Source organism: Rhamphochromis longiceps, linkage group LG2 (assembly GCF_057381845.1).
Source record: "Rhamphochromis longiceps isolate RC_006_pf linkage group LG2, R_longiceps_female_GT1.1, whole genome shotgun sequence".
Classification (NCBI taxonomy): domain Eukaryota; kingdom Metazoa; phylum Chordata; class Actinopteri; order Cichliformes; family Cichlidae; genus Rhamphochromis; species Rhamphochromis longiceps.
The window spans coordinates 32,272,210-32,288,379 of record NC_140558.1 but is presented as its reverse complement, the minus strand read 5'-3'; the positions used below and the strand labels follow the sequence as shown (position 1 = coordinate 32,288,379).

Here is a 16,170-nt window from a genome sequence, read left to right as displayed (position 1 = left end):
CATTTACAGCTGTCAATCTAAAGCCTCCCACGTGGTCTTCAGGGCGGGCGCATCTCGACTAGTTGAATGTGCAACTTTTAGGTGGGCAGTTGCACTTGCACGTGCATGTAGGATACTCAACAGAAAACGTCCTGGAAGTCTGGAGGCGCGTCTTCTGCGGCATCCAGATTACTCCCATCTGGTGCAAACCCGGTGCGCGCCGCTGCTGCCTCTTATTCCAGGACTAATTTCAGTCAGCGCTTTGAACCCCGAGCGCACTGCGCTGTGGCGGAGTGTAAGTGAGTGCGTTAAGTTCGAACTAGGAGCCTGAATACGGTTTATATTTTAACAACGCCAAATACAACAAAGTATTTTGGCCATTTCTGTTCAGCAAGAGGACTTAGAAGTAGGATCGCACCATGGATACGGTCGGCGACTCTATCGGAGAAAGTAAGCCGGTGTGCCAGTGTACCCCCAAGTCCCGGAGCCAGCGATGGGTGCCAGGTTTCCCCATCGCTCTGTGCTTGCTGATGTCGATGAGCTCCATCACCGTGTGTCTTCTGATGAGCTTGAAGACCTATCAGCTGGAGAACCGACTGCAGATGGAGTTGGACAAGGCGTCTATCTTCCAACACCCGAAAAGGGCGTTCGTAAACGAGGATGGGACCCTACTGTCAGAGTTGAGCACCCCAATAGGAAAGCTCGTGGAAGAGGTACATGTCTGTTGTGGATACGCAGTGATTGTCGTTGATAAATACATGTGCTATGCGTGTGGATGTCTGCTCCCCGTGCCCAAACTTTGCGCAATAACGCAGAACATGTGTAGTGTGCGCAGGCAGACTTGGCAATCGTTGGCAGTTGTACCCTAATTGCCTCCCCACCACCACCCCAAAATCAGTTAATGCACAGTGTTAGGAATTGAAAGGCAACATGCAGCTGGCCAATTAGTTTGCGGTTGCGGTTGGGGTGACATAACCGTTGATGATAGACACCAAACTAAAATGTTATCACATGGAAAAGAAATTAAGCAAACTCTTCTCATTTGGAGCTGCATATAATAGCAGAAAGATCATGATCTCATAACTGTTACTTAGATATCTTGAGAACATTATTTTGTTCTCTTAATCCCAATTTATTCCCATTTAAATTAAACTGAAATCTCATTCTCAAGGAACTGTTAGAGTTAGTGTAACGGTACTATTTTGCAACTGAGTGCATTCATGCATGTTTATAACGTACTGGAATTTGCTCTTTCTTTGCAGAAAGTGGTGGCTCTGACGCCAAAAGTGCGGCCAGCGAGGGATGTTGGCCAAGAGTGCTCCTGTCCTCCAGGTACCTGTGTGTCTGTACCTTAAATGCCACCTACCAAAACACATAAGCAAAACACTAAAACCCTCCACTCTCAGGTAAACGTTAACGACTGAGCTCGCAAAAGCTTTTGGCAGCCCCCCTCGGACTCTATGTCTGTGTGTATGTGTGTGCGCATGTGGAGGGTTACAGCCCCCTAAAGCCTGGGGTAGGGCCCGCAGAGCTCAACACTCAGCAGATCAGTGGGACTGGGATGTCCATCCCTGAGCCTTTCGGCCTTATGCCACTTTAATAGATGGAGCAGTCCTGTGCCAAGATTGGCCACGTTTGGCGTGTGGTGTTCATTACAGGGCCAGTGATAGTTCCTGGTGTGGGGAACAGGGTGTGATCCACATCATGATACACACACACACACACACACACACACACACACACACACACACACACACACACACACACACTCCCCCAGTATCCCTCTGAATTAAAGAAAGATATAAGGTATTTCTTTGATTTCTAATTACACTGCAGTTTGGCGCAACTTGCGTGCCAAGAGTGATGCATAAACATCAGCTGGAGTACGCTGCTGCTCAGTGCTGGTTTACACGGAGCATTTGGGCTGAGCTTTTAAAGGGGAAACTGTTCTTTATTGACAGAAATCTTTTGGCTAGCAGCAACAGGATGTGTGAGTGTGTTGAAGTTGGCATTCATGACATTCCAGTTTTGTTTTTTTGTTTTTCTTTTTTTTTAAACTCAAGTGGAATCTGGCCACAGTTCCTGCTTGGACACACTTTCTTTTCTTGCTTTCTTGTGTAAAGAGGTAAAGCCAGAAGTAGAGTTTTCAAGGTGCTTATTGCAGATTTGGGAAACTGCCTTGCATGGTTCTTCTTTTTGTTGTTGTTGTTCTTTTCTTTCTCAGTGTTTCTGGGTGTGAATAGCTGTGCAACAATAAGAACAGGTGAAAGCATTCACAAGTGGAATTTCTGGCCCGCTTTCAACACTTTGTGCTTTCCATCCAGAAGCGTGCTCTGCTGAGAAAAGCTTGTTGGTGCTGCCTGCTGGGTTAGAGGAGATACTAATACTGCTAATTTAGGTTTTAGGTTTATTATTTATAAATTTATTGAATGCAGTTCCACTCCAAGCACTTTTAAATAAGAGATATGCAGCACACACAGAAATGCAGACGAGATGTTTTTACTCCATTAGATCTTATTATTGTGTCACACGTTGCCCCTCATTTTCCTATAAATCTCGTAAACCGCTGCGTAATCGAGTGGTTTTGGCACTGATACGATCCATAACAGCTCTTCAGGAGTCTATTTAAAGTCCTCTCTAGATGTGGTGGTTTGTTTTTGTCGAAACAAAAGGCTTTTTTGTTTATTGCAGCTTTGATGCAATAGAATGCTTGTGGACATCTATTTTTTTCCACGTCTCAGCGATTTGATTGCTCAACACAGACTTGTTAACATTTCTCTATAAAAATGTGTTTATTTCTAAGGAGGGATTTCCAGAAAATAAATGCTTTATTTTCTTCTTCTTTTTGCACGTTTTTATGAAAAGTATCGCGTATTTGTTTGCGTCCTTGGACGAGGGTTTGGGCTTCATGTCGTGGTCACACGTGGTCCTATGCTGCGTGTGTCGTGCAAGTCTGAGTTCGTCTCAGAGCCTTTGAGGGGCCGACGGGAAGGGCGGGGGGGCTCCTCTCTCTCTCAACGCGACACTGTAAGATAAGACCATCTTCTCCCCTTTGGTTCCAACTCTCACCGCTTGAAATTTGATTCTCTTACCAACAGGATCACAGGCCAAGGTATTTCTGCTTGTATGCGTGTGAGACACAAACTACCACACTGCATGAGTGGCATTTCTGCCATTAAGTCCGTGCCCATGCCCTCCACATCAGGGTGCTCACCTTTCACTAAGCATGAGGCCAGGAGCCCAACAGGGGGCAGCAGCTCTGCAGCAGCGTTGGAAAGAATGATGCAGAACTCTTGGTTGACACTTTTTAGTTGAAAGATGTTCCTCTAATGGAAAAAAAAAAGTAGTAAAGTATTGTGAAGGCCAGCAGACCCACTAACCGTAAATGGTAATGTCCCTCAGGCTTTCACTTCAGGGACATTTACCTCCAGCGTCCTCCTAAAGGCAGCAGCACTGGGCCTCCTCTGTGTGCTCACAGATACAGCACGGCCAGCCGTTGTTAAGTCAAACTGTCACTAAATGCAGCTCTGCTTACGAGCTTCAGGTGTTTGCAATTAACACCCGCCTACACCCTCAACGCACACTCAAGCAGCACATGCACACAGACGTACACAAACATTCGCGTACACAGGCGTTCATTACTTACACATGAGCACAACACCTCTAAGGTGCCCCGACTAATTCGAATCATGTGGGGACAGCATGTGTCCTGCGAGGAAGGAGTGTATTGTCATCTAAGCAAATTGCACTTAAAAGCTGTTTAACAGGTCTGATACTTAGTAGGGGGCACAAAGTCTGCCAGCACTTTGGCGAGTACCAGCCTGAAAATGACTATAAATAAACCTGAGTCAGCAACCAGCGATGGCTCTGCTGAATGAATGGGTGTTAAAAATATGTTGTTTTATGTGTGCTATGCTTGTTTTCTGCTATACGTGAGGACTGAGCGCCTTCAGTGTGCCTAATGCATCTGTGAGAGTCTGTGGTGTTCTTGTATGTGATGCCACGAGGTCAAACCCCTGGTTGTGCAGTCAGATTAGATTCCATGAGATAAGAAGAGGTCATTAGCACACTAAATGGGAGCACTGGGCCCCCTATATTCGAGTGTTTGTGCATAGCATTCTCACGTTGATGTATTTAACATGTGCCGATACCAACAGAAGTCCTACATATATATACTCTTGACGCCTTCTGCAGCAGGGTGATGTTTAATCGCTTGAGAAATGCACTACTTCTTGTGTGAAACCCTCCAGGAGTCTGTTGGCGTTAAACATCCCGGCATGGGATCGGCCTCTCACTCTCACTTAAGGGCAGCTGAATGCACTCATTGCCCAGCATCGTGCTCTACCACCTGGAGGCGGGGGTGGAGAAAAGTCTTTTGGGAGATGGAGACCCAAAGCGGGGCCAGCAATCACCCCTCCCTTCAGGCTGCATTTTGTTTAAAAGCCATAATAAATCAGACAGGAAGCTTGCTGCTACCTATGCAATGTATTGCCACAGAAGAACACATATAAGTTTAATTTATTACCACTTTAAAACAATAACAGCAGGAAATTTTGTTTTTGTACGCCATGTTTTAGATTTGTTACACTGTAGCTTTGGGCTGGGACGGCATTGAAATGCTGGACCAGAGCACATAACCAGCTCTTTGTGCACGATTGTGAGTCCTTTGACTTCATGTTTGTACTTGCACCCGTGTATTTCTAGTACTTGTGTTTATTTTGATGTCTGCAGGTACACGGTTTATTATGTCTTGAGGTGACTGAATACATTGCTTTAGGTATCATATGGCATCAATATCCTCTCCCCTGTGGCAACAAGTAATAACCTGATGCCACAGGGGAGAGGGGTAAAATTGACAATTTTCAGGAGACAAAATCATCTCTGTCCTGCTGGCACACGGAGTTAAGTGTCTGTGCACGCATACTCATACTTGCAGATATCAGTTGGACCGCAGCGTCTTTTTTCCAGCATAAATCTTCTTCTGATCCAGGCAAAGTTGTAGTGCAGAATAAAAATATGTTCTACATCCAGCTGACCTATTTTTTTCTCTTTGCACCCGTTTTACTTCACACACTGTACTTCTTCATGAGGTGAACATACGAGCTAAATCGATTTACAGTAAGCTATTTATTGAATGTAATTATTTGAAAATAATATTTCAGTAAGACACCGCTGTGTGGTGGTCTTTTATTTGAAAGGAAGTAGAATGTTTCCCTCTTCCCTCCTGTGCTGTCCGACAGCCTGCTTTGCATTTAGGACTACATCCCAAAAGACTACAGACATCATTTTCATATGGACAGCAGCTCCACAGCATTTCGTCCTCAAGTTACTTTTTTGCTTCGGCTGACGTGTCGTTAAGAGGAGGAATAAAAATAAGTGATGTATCTTAATTTTTTCTTATTTGGAAGATGATCTTGGAAGGCTTAAGTGTTCTCAGTTTATTTGTAGGAGGAAAGGGGAATGCTGCTTCTTAGATAGCTGGAGATATTTACTTTGGCGATGGCTACGTCTGCATTGCTGAAGTCATGCGCTGAGTGCAGCGATTGAGTTCAAGAGGTGTTTCTAGATCAAAGCCCTTTAACTGGTAGCCACTGTCAAACAAGTAATTTAGTGAAATGGGCTGCACCGTTAAAAGTTACAAGGGGAAATTGCTGAATTTATACATTGTAACGGGTTACAGGGAGGACTTTTGCACATGTGAAAAACTTGTAGGAAACCTTTTTTAAAGGGAAGCTGTGTGAAGTCTGGTGCTGTGTGGCCGACTCCAATCAGCAATGCAAGAAGGAAGTCATGAGGTAAATGTATTATTCCCACAGTTGAATGTGTGTGTTTTACAAAAGTACAGTTTGAGAACTCTCAGTTTACGTCTTCTTTACATAACTTTTGGTCTTTTATGATCTTGTTACAGCGATCTTGGTAAGCCAGGGTGAGTGCCAGTGCTTCATCTGTTATGTGGCTAAACCAGGATGGTGTCAGTGAAGTGAAGAGACAACTCGTCTCTATATGAGATGTTCATGTGTTCATGTTCACCAAAGCATTTGCATTAAAGTCAGACTGAGGATGAACTGAAGCACAGCTGGTGGAATCCACTCCAGGTGTGGACATTTTTATCCATGTATCAGCCCTCCTGACCATTGATTAGCACACACACACACACACGCAAACACACACTTGCACTACATAACCACAGAGAAAACGTCCACACGTCTCCCCTCTCTGTCTCTCAGCAGCTCTTTTTATTAAAGTTAGCTTTGTGAAACCACAACGTTTAAGAGCGGGGCCAACATTCTTCCTGGCTGGACACAGGCCGGCCAGGCGGCAAGGCCCACGCGGACCCCAGGAGAACGAAGAACTGTCTGAACGCAGCGATCCGCCCTGGGATCGTAGTCCCGATTCACAATAAAGGTTTCTGGATGCAATTATCTGCTGGCATGTTATCATATTATCTGTCAGAATTGACCGAGGCCATTAAAAGCAGGAAATGATATGAAGCAGTTAAAGGAGGAAGCACAGATTCTGGCTTATTTAAAGAACTTTTCATCCATGTGTACATATTTAAGCATCGTCACCTCTTGGCTAGTAGGGGGAATATCACCTGTTTTGAATGTTGTCAGCCCAATAAATAGCTGGAGCCGGCTAATGAGCAACAGCTATTTAAGGACATGTTTATATTTATGTGTTTTTCTAGACAAGTAAGAGAGCTGAGAGCGGTTTCTCAAGCGCGGCAAAGCAGTGGTGCGAGGGCATTAAATAAAAGAATCAGTTTTGAACACAACCCCGACACAAACATAAATTAGATGTTTGTTTTTACCACAGATGGACACTGAATTAAAAATAAAATTCTGCATTTTTGAGGTTTATTGTACATTGTGAACTGAATCAACAAGCTATTTTAAAATTGCTTTAACTTGATGTTAAAAGATGTTTAAGTAAAGCAATTCCGTGGGGAATATAGAGTAAAATATCAATCATTTCAAATGCACATGGCATCAAAGTACAGCTAGACTTTGAAGAACATCTGATGTGCTGCTTTTCACACAGTAATGCTTTGTCTGATGGGCATGATTTGAAAACAGCCATTGTTTGCAGCAGACCAGCGTGCATCAAAAGCATCAAATGTTGTGTTAAACCACAGGGATGTAATTCATTTCTTTAGCCCTGGATTGATTTAGGAGCATCACCACAGAAGTATCCATGGTGTTTCTTTGGCTGGAAACTCAGCAGATGGCCTTTAGAAGATTACTTTAAATGGAAAACAGCACTTATTATAGCTATTGAGTATTTCTAGTTTATCTATATTAGATATTCTGGTATTTTAAGATGTGTTTGGGACATTTTGTCTCATATTTTCTTTCATAATAATCAGTAATGGGAAAAAAATACATTTTTCTTCAGGGAGTCCATATTTTCAGGACAAGCAAGTATGGCTTTGCAATTAGCAGTTGCAGGAACTTGCAGAGTGGTGCAGAGCAGACACGCAGTGCCAAATGTGGAAACTATTATCGTGTTTTCTTTAATTATCACAAGTGGCAGGTGACAAGGTGAATAGCCTTTTAATGGGGGAGCAAAAAAACTCTTTAACACCACCATGTGGGCTCCTGCTGGCTGACAGCACCGTGATGATGAAAACAGCCCCTTTCTGTGTTATAGTATGAACCTGTTTTATATTAATTTAATTGATTTGTGTTAATTATTTCTCTGTATTCACAAAGATCCGAAACACCTCATGGTGATGTCTTTTGAAGTGTGTTTTCATTGGAATGATAGTGTCACTCTTATCCTCTATTAAAGAATAAAGATCGACAGAAATGAATATCCCATATCAGCCCTTCTGCATTTTTACAGCTCAGTTAATCTGTCAGGAATGTAACAAGGCTGACCCCAGCTGCGGGACGACACCCGTGCAAACACACCTGGATTTATTGGGCAGTTAGCATCTCTGGACATGAACCCAGACAAGCAGATATGCAGGGATGGTGCAGAGGATACTGTTTATCCTTCCAGATGCAGACTGGTAATAACAGTCAGGGTATATCTCTCTTTGGGAGTCACAGAATGGCTGTTGGAGATGTGAAGAAGAGCACTGGTGATCCAGATGGTCTCGCTGTGGCAAACGTGCTCCTGCTCAGTGTAAAAGCCCCTGGATGGACTCGCCACTCTCCCGGCACCTCTTTAATGAGCTGAGCTCATAAAACTGGGCTTGAAACCTTTGAACGGGCCCTCGGCACCACTGGTGCATGTTATTCTGTCATAGCAGGGAGTGCAGTATAGCTCTCAACAACTTAACACCCCCACTTTGAGCAGCGGTTTATTTACTTGTCTCAGGTCTGCTCTCGCTCTTTCTCTCCGTTTGACCTCTCCAAATATGTCCTTCTGTCTGTTATTTCCCCACATCCCTCCCCATGTCTCTGTTTCCTACGTGCAGCCCCTCCCCCATCATTCTGCTCAATATTTATGATTTCAGGAGTTTATATTTAGCTCACGATCTGGTTGGTCTGAGGCTGCTGTACATCCACAGTGGGTCAGTCAGTGTATACATTAACCCAGAGTTCAGCCAGAAGTGAGGCGGGGGAATGGAGCTTGTTATCACACATGCTGTAAACAGACGATGAGGAGATGCAGGGGGACTTTCACGGGAAAAGTGGGGAGTCCCTGAAGGTACAGGCCAAGGTTGTCTTGTATTATAGCTACTGGTGAAGAGGAGCAGTAGCTGTTAAAGGCTATAATCTGCTGACTGAATGATTGCATTTCTAATAAGATGAACAATACGAGCTGGGGTTTTATTTTTTAGGGTTGGTTGAAAAAAAAAATAATGGCAAAAGTTAGCCAAGCAAAACTCGCAGTCATTCTGCTCTCATGTTTACAACCATATGTAACAAATGCAGGGCTTAAGACTAAGCCTCAGTGGCTGCAGTTAAACGATCAGCATCACTCTATGTGAAATGGCCTGTCCCGCCGATCGAGTCATTTATCTCTCTGAGGTTTCTCTTCACTGATTTGAGGATTTCGCGCGCAGTCGTACGCCAACCCGGCGTACCAAAAATGACCCCGTAAATAGATCTGATCGCCAGCCAAGCTTGGGCAGAAGCCTGTGCGTGTTCAAGCTGTATGTCTGTACGTGGGGGTCACCGATTTTGGGTGAATGTTTTTCCAGCAGGCCTCAGGGTGAAGCAATGTGATAATTGGAGCTAAACATGTGTTTATGTGCACACAAACACACACACACACACACACACACACACACACTTGATTTGCTGCTATTAAATCAAAACACTTGATTTGTATCAAGAATGCTGTTGCTGCTGCTGCTCACTCTCTAACTGCTTGTTCCGGATGGAGGCACAGGTGGAGGTGGGGTGGGAGGGGGCGAGGAAGGAGGAAATGGAGAAACTTGGAATAGCACAATATATTGCACATGTTGAAACTTTTTATCAGCGTTCCATCTGTTTTTTACATACTGAGCAAGCTTGTGTGCGAGCGTATGCTTGTTTTGTGCGCGTGTCTATATGTGTGGGCTCACCTTGCGTGTGTGTTCCCCACATTTCTGCATACCACCCGACAGCCCATCTCCATTGCCAGCCTCTGCAGGGACTTCTTATCTGCATATTTGCTGTTCCACTCAGGAATCATAAACGAGTCCTGAGTGCATTTTGGGAGCCAGGAGAGTATATCACAGATGTCCAGTCAGCTTGGGTTACACATGGAATATCTGACTTGAACATGTGGACAATCTATCAGGTCTACCATCTCTTTCCTCTCATTTTCTCCCTGCCTGCATCCAAATTTTGTTTCTCTTACTTGCTTTTCCTACTTTTCCCTCTCAGTATTTAGCATGCAAATGCCGCTCTTCTTCCCACATAGTGTTTACACAGACGGAGCATCGGATGTATGTAAAAAGGATCCAATCAGCCTGTTTGCTCATTTTTGTCTCACAGTATTTTGTTTCTAGGGTTGCAGCATCAATGCACATCAATAGGAAGAGGCTCGCAACCCATTTAAACATAGAACCACAAAACAGCACAGATGCATGCTCAAGTTTGTTTGTTTTTTTCACTGTCACTCTTTTGCTTGCTGCTGATACTCCTTAAAGCCGGGGATTCACACTAGGGACTGAGCAGTCTCCACTTTAGTTCTGTTTATTTACTCTGAGTGTTTTCTCGCTTTCATGTGGTTCTGATGTGTGATCTGGAACAAGGACAAAGACTGGGATGAGTGGAGAGAACGGGGAGAACGAGACAGCGGCCCGAGGAAGCGCCAGAGAGACTAATGTGTGCAATGTGATTCCCATGAATGGGATTTAAGATGTGAAGTAGACAAATGAAACCAAAGTCTTTCTGTCACTTTAAATTGCTCTCTGTCCTTTACCAATTAGCAAATATGGTGTTACTGCAACACTCTCTTGGCATGCAGCATTGCCTGCCCTGCCTGGAGCTACATATGATTCCTTTTACACTCGGAGCACAGATCGGCTGTTTTTAAACCAAAAGCGAATGTATACACATCTATAACCGCTCAAACTGGATCTTTTGTTTATAACGCGCAATGAGCCAGTAAGGAGATCTGACCCAATTCAAGCCGCTCATCATAAAACGCGCTGAGCGTCGGAGCCAAACCACCAGCGAAAAGCGATTCTCTAGTGTACTTTTAATTGGAAGAATTGGCTTGACATGCGGTGTTATTGTCTAAGAAGGGGGAGGAGGGGAAAAAAGAAAAAAAGCTGGCACAGATGAGAAAAAACTGCGGTTGTTCAAATGAGCGAGGAAAATTAAGATGTTATGGTATGAGGCTGGAGATGGGAGGTAGGATTTCTAGCTTGTGGGGTTTTGTCTGGGTGTGTGTTTTTACAGAAGAACAGTGGAATTTATTAGATTTTTAAAAATGGTTCTGATGAAAGCTAATACAAGCCTAACCAGTGAAAACCAGCTGACTGCAGGTACAGCTGCTGTGCTCTAAAGTCACACCTCTGACACATTTTCAGTTTCTAAATCGCGTTTAGTCGGCTGCCGTAGCGAGCTCTGATCTGTCGCTTGTTAGTGAGGCCTTGTCTGCCTGTTAACTCATCCAAATCTGTTTCACCTTGCTGGTGGAAGCCTTAAGATGCACTCACAGCCAAGCACCCTATTTTCCTTTTCTGGTTGCTTTCTCTTGAGGTTGTATGAATAGAAAAAAAACACAATACCATTTTTGGTGCTGTCATTCTCCTGTGAAGAGCCAACCTACTGTAATTTCCAGAAAACCCCAATGCTATTCTATTTTTCTTTTGTCAGACCCAAGTTTTGAACAACTAGTGTACCTGGCTCATTCGGGAAACAGGAATGTGACTGACTCTTTTTAACAAGCTGGTTTCTTGGAGACAGATTTCCTGGCGCCATGGAGCTCTCATTTATTTATTCGGAGCAACAGGTTTGATCAAATCAGACAGACCTGACGAGCGTCTCTCACGTGGCAGATCAGCTGGACAGCCCGTCATCTTGCCCGACCCTTTAAACTGCGTTAACATTCATTCAGTCTGTCTCTGTGTCCTCCTCTATTGTGCACTGATGCTTGTCTTTCCTGTGCAAGGTTTTTTCCTCAGTGCACCTCTGAATGCTTGTTTGTGTGTATGTGTGAGAGAGAGAGGAATAGTCCACGTGCAGAAAAACGCAGAGGGAGGGTGACTGGCTGCAGGACATGCTGGGGGTAGGAGGGTGTCAAAGTTTTATGTGCTCTCCATACAAACAGATAAAGTCTGAATGGGGCACAGATGCAAGCCTCCCCGCTGCCCCGTTTCTCCCCATTTTCTCCACGTCTGACTATTTCACCTCCTAACATCTTTGTTTTTCCTACTTCACCTCATCTTTTTCGCTCCCCGGTTCCCTCCCAGGAATATTTCAGCATAATACTCCATCTATTATCTGTATTTTTCAAACATTATCCTCATGTTGGGAGTTTCCTTTGTGGTGTCTCTCCTCCTGTTCTTCACTTTACTGCCTCTTCCCCATCTGCCTCCTCTCTGCAGGACCTCAGTAAAGTGGGGTCAGCCTTTAGCATGTAATGCTGTGTCTTTCCTCTTGTTTCTCCCCTGCTCTTTGACTACTTCATTAATGCTGGCCTCTCCAAACTGGCCGATTGCCTTTCATGTTTTCCCCTGGGTCATGGCCTAGACATGACAGTAGGCCTAACATTTCAAAATAAGGCCTCTCCACCGGGACATGTCAGGTTTTTCACTGAATTTATGTGTATTTGTGTCTAACGGGATTAGGACAGAGTAAAAAGAAAAAAAAAATCTTACAAACATCTGTGCTTGTTATCTTTTTTAACCTGATTTAGTGTCACCGAGTGGAGCCATTGTGGATTGTGCCATTCATCAGGAGAGAGAGGTTGAATTTCTTTGAAAAAAAAAAAGAAAGAAGAGTTTATACTTAACGGAGGAGGAAAGTTAGAAAACGGGGAAATGTGAAACCTGTCATTGTATGCTGTCTTGGAATAATTGTCACGTATATTTAGCACATTGAGACACAAAGACAGCTGTTGTTGCCAGCTCACTTCTATTTTGGCCCTGCGTCCGTCCTGTCATTTTAACTGGGCCCATATCTGTAAATAGTCTGTGCCGCTGACAGGCTCTTCACACAGATCACACGCCACACCAAGATCTTATCTTTTAATATTAATAGAAGCCAGACTTTGGGGATCTAATAACCTAAATTGAACTGAACACAGTCTTAGGTTCAGTTATCGAAATTCGCTGCTGGCCCCGGCACACATCAGGGGTTTAGTTTATCCGGGATCTTGCGTCCAGTAATAATCCTTAGCCTCTAACCTTGCAACCTCTTCACCTTTTAGTAACAGTGGCGCCCCACAATCTCTCCTTCAGTAAGCTTCAAAACCTAAACAAGGGCAAACAGGATGCTCGGTCACTCCTCCACCTTTTAATCTACCTCCACTAAAAACACCCGGTGTTATCTCTGGGAGCTAAACGCCATCATCAGCACCCCTGCAAACCTCTCTCACCATGGCTCTGGGTGGGGGGAGTGTTTAAATTAGGGGAGAAGAAACTACAGTTATAACATGTTTGTAAATGTTTAAAGTTTCTGACAGATGAATGTCTGAAAAATGCATAAATATAACAGATATCACAAAATTGTATGTGAAATCTATATCTGAACTCTTTTCCCCATAAAGACAACATTTGACAACCTCCCCAGTACCCTAAGTGACATAAATGAGTTTTGTCACCTTAGTATGTATCAAAGCTGTGGTTTGACAACCATTAGAATAGTTTCCAAAGGTAGCTACACAGAGACCACCCTTAATGACGTCTGATGTACACCCAGACATTCTGTTCTATAAGGAGGCCTGAAATGTGACAGAAACTGCTCAGTTCAGAGAAGAGCTTCAAGTGTTACTCCCGCAGACTTTCATGGAGTAAAGAGTTTAAAGGAAGCCAGGTCTAATTTAAACATTACTTGTTTTGTTTTACCAGGAGGGAGCTGGTCCCTATAAGTTCTTCTTAGCGCTGAGATTTTAGTTAGAAGTGGAGCTCACAGTTCAAAACACCTAAAAGACATGTAAAGGAGACTTGAAGCCAATCACCTCTCAGCTTTTGGCCTGAATCTACCACCTTTACTGTGCAGACATCCATGCAAGAAGACGGATGAAGATAAGGGTTGTTTGTCTCTATAGGGTGGAGGGGTGAAGGAGGAGGAGAGGAAGAACTTGGAGGGCTGTCAGGGTTCCACGACGGATCTGATCAGGCTGCTTGAGGGTGGTCAAGGGAGCCTTTCCTAACAAAACAGATCGGATGACTTGGCATTTGGTCCTGAAGTTGTCCATGCATCTATCTGTCAGTCTTTCTGTCTGTTGGGTTATGTGGGTCTGCCAACCATCAGTCATCATTCACTCAGTCTCCCACACACTGACCTGGCCCCCTCAGTCCAGTATCCTGCCTCTGGCACAGTTACTGGACTCGGCTATGGTTGATGTTGAAGTTGGAGCTGAATTGAGTTAGCCAAACTGTTTTTGGATCCTCATGACATGAAACAAAAGGGCCCCCGAGGAGAACATTGAACCTGGTTCCAGAGAGCAAACAAATATGTTTCGACGCAGGGGCCCACATGCACAGGTATATGGATATGTACACAAAGGCAGGGCTTACGTGCCAATAAAAACAGATACACATACACGCAAAGCCATGTTGCCATATGTGCGTTTGATGGAAACACGTAGATTTTGGATACGATCTAACAAACCCTTGATGGATTTTCAGCTCTACTCTACTCCAGGACACACTCAAAAACACAGTGACAAAACAAAGAGGCATTAACCATCAAGCAGGAGCCATAGAAAGAAGCAGGAGAATGCCGTCTCTCCCAATCCCAGTTTTCCTATTTTTCCCTTGAGGGACATGAAGTGAAACTATCATTTGTTCCCTTTCCCCTCATCCCAGCCATCGTTTGTCCCTCGATCTCCTCTTCAGCTAATTCTGATATTTTATATGTTTGAATTCACAAAAAAATCCTTCATGCTGGAGACCCACACGATGCCCTTCTCTCCTCCTGGTTGTGATTGTACATGTGGTATTGGGCTCTTTAGTCTTGTGTACTGCGGTGTCACTTTTGTGCTTTGTGGTATGGTGTTGCAGTAACACCAAAGGGACATTGGGCAGACAGGCTGAGCAGGGTTCTTCTTCAAAGTGAATTTTTAAAAAGTCTTCATTGTTTTTCATTCACGTCTCTTACACACGCTGACATAAACGTACATATGTGCACACTTAAGGTATGCTGATGTTCCTGTCTCCAATTAGGTGCTTTTTTTGGTGGGGGGGTGTCTTCAAGTGCAGCCCATGTGTGCATAGTATGTCTCTACCTCTGCCTATGGAGGCATGCTCACACACTGCAGACAGCTCCAGGGAAAGCTTCAGTAACTTGCACCCTCGACAAAAGAACCTGCAGCTGGCTGTTTATAATGAACAGCAGGGCCTCCTCAATTGAGTAAGAATGGGAGATGTCTAGAATATCATTTTAAATGTCTGGAACATAAGACATGACGTAGATTATGGTGTATTGCTGTCAGAAGAGTGCAAAGGCAACCAAAACCCATGAATTGTGTTTGTGCTATCTTAGCTGTGTGGACCGGACTACAATTATTCAGTAACTGTCGGATCACCTGCTGGATCCTAATGACTTTGGTGATCTTCCAGTTTTATTCATGCCGCCGAGAAGTTTGTGGCTTTGAGTAAAACGTCTCAACAACTATTGGATGTCTTTTCACAAAATTTGGTGCAGCTGTTTTGTCTGTGTAGTGCAAATTTGCAGATGTTAGCACACTATTACACCAAACTAAGTTAGTGATAATGGTAAACATACAGACCGAACACAATTTGTAGCTCATGGGTGGGTTTTTGTGTGTGTGTGTGTGTGTGTGTGTTGCTTGAAGAAGGTGCCCCCTGTGGGAATGCACTATAACAGGATGAAGAACTAAAGTCTTCATAAGCTGCTAAACACAAACAGCAGTTTGGCAACAATAATACACACAGCATGAATATAGTTCAATTTAGTTTTATTTTTATAGTGCCAAATCACAACAACAATCACCTCAAGGTGTTTTGTATTGTATGCTAAAGACCCTACAATAACACAGAGAAACCCCCAACAATTACATGACTGCCTTTGAGCAAACATCTAGTGACAGCAGGAAGGAGAAACTCCCTTTAAACAGGAAGAAAGCGGCAGAACCAGGCTCAGGGAGGGAAAGCCATGTGCCACGACCAGTTGGGGGTGAGGGGAGAGAGACAGGGCAAATATACGCTGTGGATGAGCGCCAGAGATTTATAATAACTAATGATTAAAAGTCCTGTAGAAACACGTGCGACCCCTGTGTTCACTGTGCTTACATGTGCAACAGGAAGTCAGATATCCAGAAGTCATTGTCAGATTATCGTATTTCCGAGTTGAGAGAAATCTAAAATAATCTGATGTGTTAAATGTGTTGGTTTTTCAGTGTTTCAGGCCTTAGTTTACCACCGTGAGGCCGACTGTTTTCATGACAGTTTTACAGAGTGACAAGCTGTTAGCGTATTTTCCAGTTAATAACAAAATTTACCTCAAAGCATTTCCAGTAAATCATTGATATCCCAGCATGTAAAATTATGGACTTGATGTTTTCATTTTGCAGTATACCACCATTTTTTTTTTTAAATTTTTGTTTTTATCT

At 43.8% G+C, this 16,170-nt stretch overlaps 1 protein-coding gene across 1 annotated transcript in view; it reads left to right on the top strand.

The window, feature by feature from the left end:
• Nucleotides 1-24: 24 nt before the first annotated feature.
• Nucleotides 25-16,170, top strand: part of col23a1b (collagen type XXIII alpha 1 chain b) — a 134,122-nt gene continuing 117,976 nt past the window's right edge. Inside the window, exons 1-2 of the mRNA XM_085423644.1 lie at nt 25-692; nt 1,242-1,311. Of these exons, the coding sequence (XP_085279770.1) occupies nt 399-692; nt 1,242-1,311 (364 nt within the window). The 5' untranslated portion in view covers nt 25-398. The remainder of the gene's footprint in view (nt 693-1,241; nt 1,312-16,170) is intronic.